Raw genomic sequence first — 18,082 nt, 5'->3', positions numbered from 1 at the left:
AGAGTTAGGTCGACATAAGGAAGTTTACGTCAACCTAACTCTGCAAGCGTCTACTCTAAAATGCAGCTCCCACCAATGTAACTCGCCCATTACACTGACTTAACTCCACCTCCGCGAAAGGTGTAGCGCTTAGGTTGATGTAGTTAGGTCGATGCTGCGTCAGTGTAGATATTGCATTTGCGTACATCAACAGTTGCTGCCTTTCAGAAGCCTGACAGTTAAATCGGTGCAAGCGTTCCTAGAGAGGACACGCAACACTGACACAAGGAGTGCAGTGTGGACATGCAAAAACTATTTAATTACTGCGGTGGCTGTATGTTGACATAACTAAGGTTGACTTTAATTATGTAGTATAGACTTGCCCTTACTGTCTCAAACAGCTCCTCCATCAGTTCATTTACTTCTTTCTCTGTAGAGACAAGATAGGGTGCGTGAAGAAACAGCTAGTGATCCAGTAAGAAAAATTTCAGCAATTTGCAGGATTTCCTTTTCAGAAGATGACAAACCCTTGCAAACTTTCCAACACAAGTGGGAAGAAAGGGGATCCTCGCATATACTTTTACATTTTCTCTTTGTGCTGGGGATCAGCCCTGAAGCATCCAAGTACAGCCTGCCTCTCAGCCACTCAATCCTAATCCCCTGTGTATGCCAGAATGGCTTCACCTCCTTGATCTGTGATTTAAGAGATCAGCTTCCCGCAACTGTGGTCACAAGGTTTTCATCGAAATTCAGGCTGCTATTTCTCCCCACATGCTCTCCATACGCCTAATGTTGCAGCTCTGACCCCACTTCACAGCTGAAGGCCTGAGCAACACAGTAAAGTCCTTCAATGCAACCCTATCTAACCTCCTTAACGCCCACACCAGACCCACAGAGTATCTTGGCTAGAGTCTCATTTTGTCTAAAACAGAACTAAGTCGCTGTACCTGATGGCAATGCTGGACCACTGGCCAGATCCATTCATGCATTTATGGGGAGTCATTACTTCACCAGCTCCTCTGTATAGTTAACAGCATGGGGGGGCAGGGGAGGGTTCATTTTTTTTTTTTTTTTTTTTTTTTTTTTAAATTAGCCATGCCTTGCAAAACCTTTGCAACAAACACTGAAGTTTTCAATTTGGATCAACAATTCTAACAGAAGCAGTGCTGAAGGAGCTGAGCTTAGGTTATCGCAGTACTTACTGGTGATTCTCACAGCACGATCATTCCTGAAGTCTTCTGTGTCTGGTTCATCCAGATCTTCCAGGAAGTTATACTCAGGGTCATCATCATCATCTGCTTCATCTAACAAGATAAATGTTTGAAACATATTTTTTCATAAATCAAACTGTAAGGGAGACCGTGCTAATGGCAACCTGGGGAGAAACACTGGGCTTACTGGCTATCCTGCCAGACAGAGGCAGGACTTGAGTTAGTATTAGTTAACAGGGTCCCAGTTTGCTCAACTGCTGTGGTAGTAATAACAAAACTATCTTCCTTTCAATCTGCACTTGTAGCATCCTCATTTCTTTCCCTAGTATTTTAACCATTCCTGTTTAGTAAGGACAGACTGATTCTCCACTAGCTGTAATTTGTGTCATCTAAATTTGCAGAAAGTGAGTGTATAATGCCACTATTCTAATCGGTGTGTTTTACACCCACTGTGCACAGGTGTAAGTGATGACAAGAGGCAAGACAGAGAATCAACCTCTGAATTATTTTGTTTCTTATAAGAGCATAAACCATGATGGTAAATACAACATGGTGCCCCTCACGTAAAAACACCACATTGATAAATAAACTCAAGGTATACCCTATACTGCACTTTGAAGTTAGACACTACTACAACAAGAAATAGGTCCAACTGTATTTTCTTATCTGACAAACAAATACAAGCTCCAGGTTCTCACTGGATAAGTCATTTTAAGATTTCCTCCTGCCCATCCTGGGGCTTTACTCTTCCATTGAAGTCAATGGGATTTACTCATATAATGTTGTGGAAATGGCAAATGTCATTCTGCAATGTATTAACAGGAATGTCATATGCAAGATACAAGAGGTAATTGTTTCACTCTACTCGGCAATGAGGCCTCAGCTATAATACTGTGTGCAGTTTTGGGCCCCACACTTTAAGGAAGATGTGGACACTGGAAAGAGTCCAGGAGAGCAACAAAAATGGTAAGATGTTTAGAAAACACGATCCATGAAGAAGGTATTTTCATGCTACTACTTCTAAAAGAGGTCAACGCATGTCCCCGTCAGTACCCAGCCCAGGCAAGCTAATGATCCAACCAGCAGACTAAATTCAGGGATGCATCCTGGGTATATGGCACCTAAGGCACATTATGCTAAGAAGATGATTATAGCAATGATTCCAGCCTCTCCTAACATTAGCCTGCTTCAGTAGCCCTTGTTAAATTCAGTTTGGAAACTAAACTAAAACCAAAGCAGTTATATTAGTCCTTATAACAGGTTCAATATCTATTCACCTTTCTCAAATGCTCTGTTGAATGAAAGGTTCAACCGCATCAGGAAATTCCTCTTTTCTTGTAAGAGGTTCAAGATGTTATCTTAAAGCCTCAGTATTCCAGGGACTTGTGGGACTTTACACACACACCTCAGACATGCTTTGTTTTCAGTCTTCGACTTGACTCACCAAGATACTCATATGATGCATGAGGATCAGAGGGTAAACGGTCTCAGAAGCATTACAGCAATTTGTCACAGGTGAGACACTAGGAAGCCAGCATAATCAAATAAAAGTAACACAAAAGAGAAAGGCAGCACTGACATTAAGCCAACAGCTGGCTTCATCCTGGTAGTTATGGAAGCTGTCTTGTGGAAAGTTTCAGCAATGGTGGAGGTTGAAATGTTAAATACTTCACTCCAGTTTCAGGAATCAGGTTATGTGAACAACAGCTTCCAAGTTTTGTTTTAATTTCTATTATTAAACATTTATATTATATATTTGCATTCAAATGATCAATCAGGATCAGAGACCAATTGTACTAAGCACTGTGCAAACACACAATAAGTCAATGTTCCTTCTCTGAAGGGCTTACAATCTAATGAGAAAGGTAGAACAAAGTGCAGGAAAGGAAGCCAGGTTTAGAAAAGAAGAAGAAATCTCCAAAATATCTGACACAAGAGCATCCACTGTGTTAGTAGCCATTAAAAGATCTCCGTGTAAGCAGACTCAGCCAGCCAAAACTTCTCATCTCTAGATCCATTACTAAAGCTCATATTACTGTAGTATCTAGATGCTGATACAGTGTGTTGGAGCATGGGGAAGAAAATAAAAAACAATAAAAACAGCAGAGCTGGCTAAACAGGACACTGGAGTATTTATAGTGCAGTTGAAATGCACAACATCCTCATTATTACTCATGGGCAGCAGTTAGCATATATACTAGTATACGAGTCAATGCATATTTAGCCTTGAAGAGAAGATTGAGCCTAGAACCAATACAACATAGACATGTGGAAGGTTAGCAAAGCTGTTGGCATGCAGAACATATTCATGTTACTAACCAAGCTAATGGCTGTACATGAGACTGCCTGGTATAGACAGGAAGAGAAAGCTTTAAGCTTCTCACAGAACTCTTAATCAAGGTCAGAGATGAAAATGTCCCCACCAATACCACTAAATAACCAGGTATTGCTGCGTACCCTCACTCTCCACATCATCATTCATGAGTCCCCCAAGCCATCTTTTCCAGTCTTCATCATCTGCAGTATTTGGGTCATACATGTCTGGTGTGATATCTGGGGCACGGAGCTCAGCCTCCAATTGACCAAGAGGAACATCCTTCAAGGGTCTCTTTGATCGGGTGCGGAAAGCAATGAGGCTATCATCCAAAGACTGAAACATGGAGAGAAAGCACAATGAAATCACAGCCTCCCCATTATTCTTCTAATTTCTTTGATGTCAGGCATTTCAGTGCAGCCAAAAAACCAACAACAAACCTGACACCAGAAAAATCTGATTCTTGACACAAAAAGATTCATGTTACTTTGTTGTTCCCTCCAAGGGTAACATTTAATTAATCTGTAGTTATTACACTAACATCACTTATAAATATCTTTTCAACATGCACTTCATTCAAACCTATTGCCTTAAGAGCTTTCTTCCCCTTCAATATTTTACTCCTTAGCAGTTGGTTTATCCTGTTCATCCCCACTGCTCAGTTATCATCACAACAGCTCCTTTCCAAGACAGGAGCAGGACAGAACAACTTCTACTAGAGTCTGTATTATTGCAGCTCCATAGATTCACTGAAATACAATCATTAACCCATAACACCAGCCTCTTAGGTCTCTTGCTCCCAATTTTACAGTCTACTGCTTCCCTGCTGAGCCACAGTGTCACCTAAAGGGAGCAATTTACACGATCAGCTAAAATTTGGCAAATGTTACATTTTGTAAAAACAAGATTTATAAAATATAACAAAAAGAGAAACATTTCAATAATTTAAAAATTCCAAACACTTTAGAAAGAAACATCTCCTGCAATGTTTTAATACCTGAGCAATATAGCACAAAGAATGCATATGTGAAACAGATGGAACTGATTTTCATAATCCGAGCTGAGAGAAATGCAGAGTGTGAACAAAGGGCATAATTAAGGAAAATTAATTGATTTGTATAATTCTCTCACTTTTAAGCATCTTAAAGTGTTAGCAATGTGCTTGATTGCAAAATTAAGTTGACAGCGTGTAGAGGGACTCAGCAGACAGGTTTTAGACAGTACAGCTCAAACAACCACCTTCCATCAACAACAATACTGTTATACTTGCACCACAGTGTCATTTTTGTAGTATCCCTAATCACATTACCTGGTAGGAATCCATGCACACTGGGCTGGAGGCCAGTTCCTCATCCACAGCATGCAGCTTCTCCATAAAAGTGCTATCCCCGCTCTGTTTCGGTTTAGGTGGTGGTGGAGGTCCCATGGGAACCACTTCAGCACTAATATGCCTAATAAGGGGTGCAGACACCTTCTCCACCTAATCAAAAGAAGTTCTTCATGTTAAAAATATTTTATTTAAGTCAGTCTCTCGAGGACAGGGATTGTCTTTTTTCTGTTTGTATAATGCCTTGCACAATCAAGTGCTACTGCAATACAAAATAAAACATGGCATCACAGGGGGAAATGGACTCTCCTGATTCTGGTAGACTTGATTTTTAGCAAGCATACTGGTAAGAATGTAACTATCGAGAGCTCTGCAGGAGCAGAGAAAATTTCAAAGATTTCAGTCTAATCAGTTCCCAAAATTATCAGCTCTAGAAGCATTTTAACTATATGAGATTAAATTGGTGATAGGATACAATGGCAGGGAGAAAGGGAGGGAGAGAAAAATCAGTACATTCACCATGTTGCCTCTGATCCTATACACTGTGCCATAGGTAAAGGGTTAATAATTGCTTCTGAAGAGAAAAGATAAGCAGCACCATATCCTTCCTGTTTACTGCAAGGAGCATCATTAAAAACAGAAAAACTAGGCTATTTGGGGAGGGTTGGGGGGTTATGTTGAGGGGTATGTGAATGTGGGGTTCCAGGAAGACCTAACTTCTAGAAAATACAGGCTCAAGAAACAGAATAAAAAGTTTTCGCTCTTTAGAAGCCAGGGAAAGCCAGACTCACTCTTGCACATAGCACACAGCATTATCTGTTCTCATGATCACATATTCCCAACCTACAGTTGCATATGAGGGAATCAGACAAAATGAAGCTGTTAAAATCATGTTCCTTGCAGATCTCTTGAACAGATCATCCCCCCTTTTTTTTAATCCCTCCAAAAAATCTCTTCCTTAAAACAAATCAAATGTAAGCTTCTTGTCCTAATCTTCACAGCCCTTTCCAACTCTTTGCCTTTCTACTTATCCATTATATATCTCTTATCACATCACCCACCTCCCCCATTCACATTCCTCCACCCACAATACCATCTTTTGCAGCCCACAGTCACCACAAACATTTTGGTACTTTTTTCCACACTACTCCTTATTCATGGAGACTCGCCCTGTGCTGATGCATAAGGTCGCTAATGTCTCTTTCAAATCTCTCCAAGACCCATATCTGTCTCAATGCCTATAAGAAATCATCCAATGTTTAATGACTCAGCTGAGGTGCAGTAGGTGAAATTAAGTACATGTATGTAACTAGAAATTTTTACATATATATATTTTTATATATAAATAAAAAAAACTGCGTATATTTTAACTGTCTCTCTCTCTCCGATTCTTTGTAAACTGCTATTCATAGACTATAAGCTCTTTGGGCATGGTTGTATCCACCTCTTTGTATAGCACCCATAACAATAGGACAGAGTCAAATCAGCACCTGAGTGCTACCATAATATAAATGTTAACAATCAACATTTATTATGGATTTCTCACTGGTGACTTATAATGAAAGACTGAAGCTATTTCAGGAAGTACTGGAGCTTTGATGTTAACTGTACCTCAGATAGGGTTGCTCCCTCTTCATCTGTCTCTATCATATCTGATGATTGCCTTGTCCTAGATCGCTTTGCTCCCCGAGGAGAAGAGGCAGTGCTCTCCACATCACTTTCCAACAAGCTCTATAGAAGAAAAGCAAAGCAATACACAGTCAAGTAATTTTGCAATCACTAACGTACCCTTTTTCAACTAATATCTCATTCCAGTGATTTTCTTTTAACATAATGAAGTCGAAGTCTCAGTATACTATGAAGGAAAGAATGAACCAAAATCAGTAGGATAATCTTACAGGGAGGACACCAAGGGATGAACCTTAGAAAAAGGTTGGAGGAGTGAGGTTCTGGAACAGCCTCCCAACAGGAGTTGTTGGGGCACACACCTTTAATTAGTTTTAAGGGATCTGGATAAATGTACATGTGGTATTGTATGACAGGGTTGTTTGTGATGGTAGCAGGTAGGACTCAGCACTCCTGAGGGTCCCTTCTGGTTTCTATCTACCTATCTGATGTTCCTAAAAAGCTCATGCCTTCGGGGGTGCAGCTGTTCACCTGCAAGAGTTAGGAAGGGATTCCCCACCCAGTATATTCTGGGTTGGTTTGTCTGTCTGCTTCCTGTGAAGCATCAGAGATGGCCACAGCTGGAGATATGACATTGGACGGGGTGGGACAGTGCTCTCAGGTAGTACTAAGAATTCTGTCTCTCAGATGCTTGCCTGGTTGGTTCTTGCTCACAGGATCTAACTGATTGCTATATGTGGGGTCAGGAGCAAATTTTCTCCCAGGTCAGACTGACAGGAACCTCGGGGTTTTTTTTGCCTTCCTCTACCACATGGGCTGCGAGTCACTTGCCAGGATTACCTGGGTATATCTCACGTATTCATTGGTGTGCCTCAGTCCCTCCTAGTCTCTGCCTGTGGGATGTAATAGTTCAGACTCCTGAGGGCTAGAATATCTTGATTCAATTTCTGTTGTGGGATTTAGTGTGCAGGTGCTGGGTGGCATTGGTTGTCTGTGATATACAGGAAGTCAGACTGGATGACCTGGTGGTCCCTTCTGGCCTTAAATTCTATGACTCTATTAACCAGACTCTTCTACATCCCAGGGCAGTGCCCTAACCACTGGGTTAGAGCATAATTCTCGCTCTAAGGCCCAGTGAATATTTAAACATTTTATGCAAACTAGAAAAGCTTCAACAGGAGAGACAGAGACCATCCCCAGAATAACTCATGCCCCAACGATTAGGCACTCACCCAAGACATGAAAAACCTGGGTTCAAGCTGCAGAATGGGGATTTGAACCGAGGTCTCCCACATCCTGGATGAGGGCTCTAACCAGTGAGCTATTGGATTAAAAGGAGGGTGGGGGGAGGGAGGGAGAGAAACAACCTCTGACTCATTTTGTGCAGGACCTAATCCAGTAGGTGTGCTCTAAGGCAGCCTCTGAGCACACATACCAGATTGGACCTGTAGGCACCATAGGTGGGGGAACACACAGTTTGAAGAGTCTGCTAGGACCTAGGTGTGAGCTAGGCGCCAAGGTATCAGGATTTAGGTGGCTGTGCACATACCCCCTGGCAGATTTTTAGGTACCTAGGGACTTTATCAGCAGCAACTCAGCCACCTACGGAATTAGACAGCAGCTGATTTTGAATATCTATATTTTGGATTTGGGTGCCTAAAGTGGCTGTTCGGCACTTAAATCCCTTTGTGGATATAATCAGATGTGTTTAGCCATATTTACCTCTTCAGCAGTCTCATCCTCATCCTCATCCTCAGGCTGGTATTCCTCATCAGATGAATCATCTTCTTCAAGGGGAATGTCCACAAACTGAGGAGGCTGCAGTGAAACCAAGGCAAGTATAAGAACTTTACAGGTTTAAGCTAAAAGTTTTACAGTTTCAAATGCCCATACCACAGGACGTGTGGAGAAGCTCAGAGAAGGAGTCAAGATAAGGAGAGAGGCTCCAGAGGATGTGGAACTGTATCCAAGTAAGTCTTGTGGAATGGGTGGATTCAGAGGTGCAAGGACAGGCCCAATTTACAATATTAAAAAGCCACTGAATGAGCTCACAGTATCTCATATTGCACATACCTAGTCTATGAAACCACATGCTTCTAGCACTGATACCTTTGACAGCCTATTGATTGTACACTCACTTGTTGCATCATATCTAAAATTAGACTGTCAACTCTCTGAGATAGGCAGTGCCCAGCCCTCAGTGGGGTCTCTGGGCAGTACCACAATACACATAATAAACCACGGAAGAGGAAAACAAGCTAAAAGTCAGGAGAAGGGACAATCAGAGAGAAACAAAAGGCCAAAGATGTGAGCCCAAGGTGAATCAGATGAGTATATTCACTGGAGGTTTTTGTGTAAGGATGCAAATCTGCTTGCAACAGACTCTGCAGACAGAGGAAACAGCACAGATTCACCTTTCAGTTGCTAACCTTGATCTCATTAGCCTTCTTAATTGGAGAAATATTCCATGCAGGGATTACCTAATGGAAATAAAACTATTATTAATAATCCGTGTAACATCAGATTTCATAGTGTTAAAACAAAGGACCATCTGTGTTTTGTGATCCTATTTCCCCAATTACTCAAGTAACATCTGACCTTAAAATATAAGCTTTCTAAACCGCTCAGCAGATCTGGGCGTCAGGCAACAACTCCCTCCTATATTAGATCCTCTAAGTTCACTTTGTGCACTTTACCCACTCCAACTCTGATCTGGTACATTTCTGTTCATCTCTAAGGAATCCCTATTTTCTTTATTTAAGATCACTACAAATATGGGCACACGCATACACTTCACCTTGTAAAATTTTTTAGGCTTAGGAATAGTTCACAGAAAGCATCCTCGGTCTACAGTTCCTACTGCCCCAGAGGTCAGTAAAGCATCTTCTATCCTTTCCCAAACCAATGGGAAAAAATGCAAATGACATACTCACCACTCCTTTCTCCACAACTTCCTTCAGTTTAGAGCGAGTCATTTTTGGCTCCTAAAAAAGAGTTAAAAAGAAAGCAAACTCTTAGCTATAACATTTTTCACCAGTCTCTCTTTATGGAAAATGTCTTTGTTTCTTGTTGCTAAGTACACCACCTGTCTGACATGGTGGGCATGACATCTCTGCACTAAACTCTATACCTGATGATTCTGTTTAGCAGTTAGGTTCCAACAGAGCAGTTAGTGTCTCAAACTGCCTAAACATATTGCAATACAAGTTCTCCCATGATCCTACCTTTAGCCTCTTCTCTCCCCACATCAGATCACTAGCAAGATTCAACAGTCAGAGCAGCGTCTGAAGGTACCATGCAAATGGATAGATAGCAATGGGGGGAAAAGCTTGTTACTCACAAACATGGGCATGTCTTCTGTCTCACTGATGGCTGCTTTCATCATGGCAACCACATGCTCATTTGTGATCACTTCCTGCAGGAACATAAAAATTGGCTTCAAGTCTCCTTTTTTATTTTTGTTGTGAAAGAGAATCAGACCTCAGCTCAAAATAATCTTGGAAATGTGGTGGGAGGTGGAAAGAGGACAAGAAAATATTAAGTGCTCCTCTTATGATAAAGTGCAGGGCCTGCATTACATGCAAAGATTCTGTAGAATGAACCTATCAAACTTTCTAATGCTATTAGGAGGGACAACAGTGCAGTCTATACACATATCAGCTCTGTTCTTCTCACATAATGTAAAATCCCAAATTTGCTGGTTTTAAGAACATGAGAAAAGCTACTGTGGGGCAGCACTGGAGAATTTGCATCTTAAAACATACATTCACACATGTAAGACTGAGAGTATGGTATCTATTCCACTGCTCCAGGGCAAGTTTAATGCTACAACATTTCAGAGCACACTGATTACTAGAGAAGAGAGATACAAAAAAACAAAACTGAAAAACAAAGTAGAGCTTATAGAAAGTAAAAATTGAGGAGATAAGACGAGATCAGAGACTCTGGCTCCTGAATCCAAATATTGTAACTAAATTCCCAGCATGGGGCGCTCTGGGAAGGAAATGACCACATCAGCGCCAGGCTGTAGAGGAAGGTAAACTTATTGCATTCTGACATTTACATAGTAATAACTAGTGAATCTGCCTGAAACAGAAACAGTGGCAGTCACTTGTCACTATAGAGAGGGGGAGGGATAGCTCAGTGGTTTGAGCATTGGCCTGCTAAACCCAGGGTTGTGAGTTCAATCCTTGGGGGGGCCACTTGGGGATCTGGGGCAAAATCAGTATTTGGTCCTGCTAGTGAAGGCAGGGGGCTGGACTCGATGACCTTTCAAGGTCCCTTCCAGTTCTAGGAGATGGGATATCTCCATTAATTTTAATTTTTTTATTTTTAGAGAGAATGGACAAAGGACAAATTCCTGTGACCATCAGGCATGGAACATTATTGGAATGCAAATAAAAGCTTAAAATAAACAGTATAAATTATTATTTTGAAAACAGCATTGGTGTTCCCTAGGCTCAGTTCAGGGATGACTGGAATCTGACAACAAGTGCTTCACTACAGAATTAGCTGGCTCAAGTTTTCCACTAGGTAGCTACGGGGATGTGGATTTTCTCTCCACTACAATTCATTCCCATGTGGAAATTGTGAGATAGGATAAAAATATTTTAAAAATCAGTAGGTGGCCTTTGTCACTAAGTACACTACATTTCCATTAACAGTCCCACCACAATTCCTGAAGACCTTTACCAAGAAACCCAGTCCTCTCAGAAAATATGAGGTTTGTACATTCCCAGTTTATGTCCTCTCATCCCATCTTAATAGCTCGTGCCTTTGTCCTGGACATCTCAGGTGTGGTACAACCAGTTGCAAAAGATCACGCCACAGGAAGTAAAAGATTAACATCTGCTAATGACAATGTAAGTGACCGCGTTCTGGATCAATTCCACCTATAACAATAGATAGCTCTAGCTTTACTAGTCTGTGAATCATTACTGTGTTTACCCGGTTTATAAAATCCTGTGCAATCCTATAGGCTAACCTCAGCCTAGCCAGCATTTTCCCAGGAAGATACACAGGGTCTATTCCTTTTTTTAGTACTGACATACATCTCCACTCCACCCCACTCACATGGAGGATATTTCGCACATTGACGACGGTCAAGTTGTGCTGTTTCGCTCCATCTTCTAAGGTGCGATCAAGCATGTCATCTAGTTTGATGTCACAAGCCAAGGACGCCTCCTCTTCTTGGCCTCTCTCTTCACGTTTACGTTTGGTTGCCTTCCTCCTCTTCTTCCTTCTCTCACCTTCCTCTAAATCTTGCTCCTCTGCAGATTACCAATAAACGATTCAGTTTCAAAATACAAGACTCAACCTCCCACTCAGGCAGTGGGACTCTCCAGAAGATAGAATGCAGCAGACTTAATAGGTCTCATCTGCTTTCCACCTACTGATCATGAATAGGAACCATGATTCACTAAAACATTGGTATTTTGACCTGCTCCTATGCATGTTATAACTAGTGCAGGAGATCGGGGAGGGAGGGGGGTGTCAAACTCACTCTTCGGGAGAAAGATGGATTCCATCTTTAGTTACAGTATGTGGGCTGGAACATAATTTTATAACCACATGCAACCCAAATCCACACCAGACTCAGACAGACAAGAGTGCACTGATCCTTCACAACCACAAGAGCTAAGAACACATTTTTCAAATGGAAGACTCAGATATTGAAAAATCTGAACTTATCACAGAGGCCACAAATACATTAAGCTAAGTATTTGACATCTATGCTCTAGCAACTTCACAGAGCTGCCATACTAGCCACCTTCCCTCCTCCTGAAGGAGTTGCCATGAAGCAACCATGCAGTCAGGCTGTAAATCAGGAAAATCCTGGAAGCCAGCACCAGTGGGCAGGGGTGAAAGTGAGCCGGTACGGGCAGGTACTCAATACCAGTATGAACCCGCACCAGCCCATACCCAGACCACATTAAAGCGCTGCTGCGGCAGCACTTTAATGTCCCTGCCCCATTTGCCTCCCCTGTCAGCAGCCCTGCCGGCAGGGTCCGTACCGGCAGGGCCGCCGACAGGGGGGGAGGGGAGGATGGGCAGCAACGTTAAAGCACTGCCGCGGCAGCGCTTTAAGGACAGTCCTTTGCCGCGGCAGCACTTTAATGTTCCTGCACCCCCACCCCAGTCGGCAGGGAGCGCAGCAACGTTAAAGTGGTGCCGTGGCAAAAGGCCCTGCAGCGCTTTAATGTCCCTGCCCCATTGGCCCTCCCTTCCCCGCAGCCTCTGAGAGGCGGGGCGGGGGGGACAAAGGGAGCAGTTGCCCTGGGGCCAGCGATTTGAAAGGGCCTGGGGCTCTGGATGCTGCTGCCGCTAGCGCAGCAGCGGCGTCCGGAGCCCCAGGCCTTTTAAATCAACACGGGAGCCCCGGATGGCGCGGGCCAGGCAGCCTGAAAGGGCTGGTTGGGGGATGCTGACCCACAGCCCCGCCCCTTCCGCCCAAGGCCCCGTCCTTTCCGGGGGCCAGAGCCACCCCCCAGGCCTATACCAGTAAGTGGCCTACCTTACTTTCACCCCTGCCAGTGGGTTAGAAAACTTATCAGACTTAACATGCTTCTCAAGCCCAAGTGTATTGCTGTCTCAGGAGAAGAGAAGAGCAGCATCCAAGCTCTTCTCTTAGGAGACCAGTGTTTAGGCAATAAGTGAGACGACCACTGCAGGGATCAACTCTAGTTTGTTTCAGAACATGCTCCTCACTGGGCCCCTAAGGCTTAGTCAGCTACTGAATTACAGTGCAGAAGTTTAATATTTCATTCAAAATGGCTGAACCCAAAGGCTGGATTCCTACCCCCGTTTTGTGCTTCTGTGTCACCATGTCACAGGTTCTCCTCTTGCAAGACACTTACCCAGTGGAATAAACAGCCCAACGTCCTCAGTTTCCTCATCAGTCTGCTGCAGCTGCTCCCCTGTTTTGGTGTTTTTCAATGTCTTGATTGTGGCAGGAGCTTTAATCGGCAGCAGCAAGGAACTTTTCACTCGGGCCACTTGTTTTGGAGAGTGGCTGTCAGATGGATGGGGGTGTCTCTGCAAAATTACTTCTACCCCTGTATGCAATTTAGGAGATTTCCCTGCAAACAGCATATATTAGGGTCATTTTAAGGTGCTTCTCCCCAGTTACCTTTTCCTCTTTTGCACAAACCTATGATCCAAATACAGTAGGGATTCCACAAACCCTACAACAATATAGGTCTCATGGATTCACTATTCAAAGCTTGTGAACTTCAGAAAAATGGGTCACCTAGGCTTCTGATGCTGCCTCATCACTTCTACCAGTCATTTAAAAAAGTAGACACCCATATAGATTCAAGGACTGGAAGGGACCTTGAGAGGTCATCAAGTCCAGTCCCCTGCCCGCATGGCAGGACCAAATACTGTCTAGACCATCCCTGATAGACATTTATCTAACCTACTCTTAAATATCTCCAGAGATGGAGATTCCACAACCTCCCTAGGCAATTTATTCCAGTGTTTAACCACCCTGACAGTTAGGAACTTTTTCCTAATGTCCAATCTAGACCTCCCTTGCTGCTGTTTAAGCCCATTGCTTCTTGTTCTATCCTTAGAGGCTAAGGTGAACAAGTTTTCTCCCTCCTCCTTATGACACCCTTTTAGATACCTGAAAACTGCTATCATGTCCCCTCTCAGTCTTCTCTTTTCCAAACTAAACAAACCCAATTCTTTCAGCCTTCCTTCATAGGTCATGTTCTCAAGACCTTTAATCATTCTTGTTGGTCTTCTCTGGACCCTCTCCAATTTCTCCACATCTTTCTTGAAATGTGGTGCCCAGAACTGGACACAATACTCCAGCTGAGGCCTAACCAGAGCAAAGTAGAGCGGAAGAATGACTTTGTGTCTTGCTCACAACACACCTGTTAATACATCCCAGAATCACGTTTGCTTTTTTTGCAACAGCATCACACTGTTGACTCATTTAGCTTGTGGTCCACTATAACCCCTAGATCCCTTTCTGCCGTACTCCTTCCTAGACAGTCTCTTCCCATTCTGTATGTGTGAAACTGATTTTGTATAAGTTGAACAAGTAATAAGTGCTTTTGCTACCTCCTGGATTTTAATCACAAGTGTTCAGATATATTAGAAATCACAAAAACTCCTTTAAATACATAAGTCATATAGTGTCAGGAAAAAATGATGGTGTGAACAAGCTGACAAATTAGCATCTTGCCTACATCATAGTTTCTCTGTACTTCCTGTGATACACTATGGTTCTGAAGTCTCTCCTGCCACTTGATGTCACAAAACCCAAGTGCTGTAATAAATCTGTATAAAGTTATAAACTTGCATTACAGCCTAGGGAAGGTCTTGCTAGGGATTGTGGTGGCTTCCCATTACAAGCCCTAACAAGATGGACCTAATCTTTCACCTGTGTGAAAGAATACTATTCTGAGAATTAAAATATAGGGTGACAACTCACGCACAGACCACCAATAGCAAGAAATGTCTGACAGGACATTTGGTTGCATTTTGGTCAGTTTTTACACATATCTAGCCAAATGTTTATTCTTTAAAAGTAATGCAAGGATGATCACTTAGCTAGTAAGCAGTGTAGTTGTAGCCATGTCGGTCCCAAGATATTAGAGACACACCAGCAGAAGTTTGTCCACTAAAAGATATTACCTCACCCACCTTGTCTCTCTATTTAGCTAGTATTTAGACAGCACTTTCAAGATGCAGATATTTGTTTTGAAGACAATCTTAAATGATACAAAGTATTTTACACTGTACATGACCTATGAAACTTATTGATATAAGATAGAGTCCAACCACTTAGTAGGGTTCATAAAGGTTAAACTCAAATGGATAACGAGGACAACAGTTACACGAGACAGAATAACTAGGGAGTTGCAACACTTCCAGCTTGTGTAGACTGAGCTTACTCCACACCAAGGGCTCCTTGCATCGCTGTATTCTACCCAAGGCCCTGTGTGCCATCCTCCTATCTCTCTCTTTTTCAGGGACTCCCTGCAACTTCTCCGAACCCCCCCCCCCCCCCGCATTCTCCTTTCCCCCAGTAGCAGGAACTCTGTGTGTCCCCCATCCTCCCCTCAGCAGAGTTCCCCATTCTCTGTCCCCAGCTGGGGCTCTGCGTACATCCCCATGCTGTCCATACCAATGTCCATCAATCCCCCGCCCCCAGGGGATCTGTGCACCTTCCCAGTCCTCCCCTCTACTCATCACAGGTTCCCCTATTTGCCTCCTATAGCAGGTGCTCTGTGTGCACTGCCATTAACCCCTTCTCCCTCATTCCCCACTTTTTCATGCTAGAAGCTCTGTGACCTTCTTCCCCCATCCCCATACCTGGGTCCTGCAATTTGCCACATGCCAAGGATTCTGTGTGCCCCATTCCCTATTCTACCCCCCCCCACCCTTGCCAGGGTCTGTGGGCATGCCCTCTTTCTCACTTTCTCCCATGACCCGCATCCCCCATTATTTTTCTGTCTGGGAGATAAGGCATTCAGGGTATCATCATGTTAAATTCTATGGGTAAGATGAGATAGGATATTGTTATTCTGGAGGTGTTAATGGGTACTATCAACCAACCATTTGACCTACAAACAATTGCAAAGGTGCCTGAAGATGGCAGAGACTCCCATGTGTCCTCCATTTTACCTTTTTCTCATACTCCCCAAAAATCAACAGGTCTGTTGGTCACTGATGTCTAGAACATTCCCTGAGATTTTGGAATTCATTGTACAAAAGTGTTCAAAAATTATATTACACACAGACAGACAGAAATGCAATCAAGTTGAGCGTAAAGCCTTTGCAAGCTCAGCCAAAACTGTGTAAATGATGTAATGCTCAATGCTTCAGGACATAACCCAATCACTAACAGCCTGACATTAAAAAGAAGTTGCTTCTTAGCACCTATTACTGTCCAATGTCAGAAATAAACCTCAAGTTCTCCCCCAGTTCCCCATGACTTTTCAAAAAAAATAATAGTCAAAACAAAAGTATGTTTACCAACTTCCATAATACCTCATAATGCAAGTCAACCAGGACGCTCATTTTTATATGCTCAAAAGTAACAAGTGTTTCCTTATCTGATTTTTATCAACAGATAGGAAGTACCCTATCAGATTAAAGTAATGCTTCCTCTAGTCCAATATCCTGTCTCCAACTATGGCAGATACTCATATGTTTCAGAAGCAGATGAAAGAAATCCTGCAATGGAATAACTTGCCCACAGAAGAAGTTTCTTCCTAACCCCTCAGTAGATGGCTGGCTTATGCCTAAAGCACTATGGTTTATATCCCTTCTAAAAGAAATTTTTATTGTACCAAATAAACTCTGGATATTCTTATCCCCATAAACAGATTATCTTTTTTTTTTTTGACTCCTATTAAACTCTGGACCTCAATAATATCTAGTGGCAATGAGTTCCCTGGATTAAATGTTGTGGGAAACAGCTATTTCCTTTCATATTTTAAACGTGTTGTCCTTTCAATTTTATTAAATAATATCTTATTCTCTCTGACTTTCTAATTCTTTGTTTTTTCCCCCCCTTTCTTCTGAAGATTTTCTGCCTTGGACAAAACAAGAAAGTGGCTCTAAGAGCTAAATTGTAGTCTCCTTCCTGACAAACACCGCCACTCCCAAACTAACAAAGCATGCGGAACAACACCACTTACTCAACTGGTTTCTGCTGCATCCCATTCCCCATCCTTTATCTATATATTGGTTACCTAGATAATAACGGGTTGAATTTCAAAACTGACACACTCTTGTAATAAGAGCTTAAATTCAAGAGTTTATATTTCAGCAGGGCTGAAAATCAGATCCAACATTCTATGAGGCAGAGACCTAATCCCCTTTTGTTTGTAAAATACCTGGTGTGCTTCTGCTGCTGTGTAAATGACAGCAGCAAGCAACCCATATCAAATTAATTTACCTTCTTCAGTGAATTGTTGATCCTTACCCTGCTCAAGAAATTCAGTTGCCGACGCAGTTTCTTTTGTGTTCTGTTGACCTTCACCACTGTCCTGACTGAGATCTGATCTACTCTTCACTGTGATTCTTTTCCCACTCCTCAAGAAATTCTCCACTGGTTCTTTCCAAGCCCTTTGGCTACACACCTGGGAGGTCCCTTTTCCTGGGATCATGTTTCCTTTAGAGGCTCCACCATCAGTGGTTTCCAAAAAGGGCAAATCCTCATCCAGTATGATAGCAGTGCTTGCAGAACACACAGGCTGTGCACCAGTCTTGTCGGCAGCGGACACAGGCTGAATATCTGTCATGTTGCTCACTCGCCAGTGCTTTGATACAGAGTCTCTGAGCTCCTCAGCGCCGCTAGGATTAGAAGAATCCGATTTAACAGACTCCGCATCTGAGAGGAGAGCTGCACACTCCTTGTGATAGCTCAAGTCGACGGAAGGACTCTGGGGCCCCACAGCAACAGCTCTTCTCTTCTTGCAGGGCAACATCTTCAACGAGTGCGACATGGGGCTACCAATCCCCCAGCTCCACCCTGAAAGAACAAGTGCAATTTCTTACCACAGCCAAGCCCGCCCGTGGACAGGAGACCGGGGCCCTCCCCCATAGCTATACCCACAACCACCCCTCCGGGCGGCCCGGCCCGGCCTCAGCGATCAGACCCAG

General features: G+C 43.0%; 1 protein-coding gene across 1 annotated transcript in view; it reads right to left on the bottom strand.

The window, feature by feature from the left end:
- LOC117888970 (GON-4-like protein) overlaps positions 1 to 18,082 on the bottom strand; it is a 54,202-nt gene that overhangs the window by 35,951 nt on the left and 169 nt on the right. Inside the window, exons 2-13 of the mRNA XM_034792767.1 lie at positions 17,376 to 17,951; positions 13,315 to 13,536; positions 11,531 to 11,727; positions 9,798 to 9,872; positions 9,391 to 9,441; positions 8,887 to 8,937; positions 8,180 to 8,275; positions 6,443 to 6,562; positions 4,814 to 4,984; positions 3,648 to 3,840; positions 1,182 to 1,283; positions 304 to 409 (exon numbers count right to left, since the gene is read on the bottom strand). Of these exons, the coding sequence (XP_034648658.1) occupies positions 304 to 409; positions 1,182 to 1,283; positions 3,648 to 3,840; positions 4,814 to 4,984; positions 6,443 to 6,562; positions 8,180 to 8,275; positions 8,887 to 8,937; positions 9,391 to 9,441; positions 9,798 to 9,872; positions 11,531 to 11,727; positions 13,315 to 13,536; positions 17,376 to 17,925 (1,934 nt within the window). The 5' untranslated portion in view covers positions 17,926 to 17,951. The remainder of the gene's footprint in view (positions 1 to 303; positions 410 to 1,181; positions 1,284 to 3,647; positions 3,841 to 4,813; positions 4,985 to 6,442; positions 6,563 to 8,179; positions 8,276 to 8,886; positions 8,938 to 9,390; positions 9,442 to 9,797; positions 9,873 to 11,530; positions 11,728 to 13,314; positions 13,537 to 17,375; positions 17,952 to 18,082) is intronic.

Source organism: Trachemys scripta, chromosome 16 (assembly GCF_013100865.1).
Source record: "Trachemys scripta elegans isolate TJP31775 chromosome 16, CAS_Tse_1.0, whole genome shotgun sequence".
NCBI classification, from domain to species: Eukaryota; Metazoa; Chordata; order Testudines; family Emydidae; genus Trachemys; species Trachemys scripta.
This window is presented reverse-complemented; position numbering and strand designations above follow the sequence as displayed.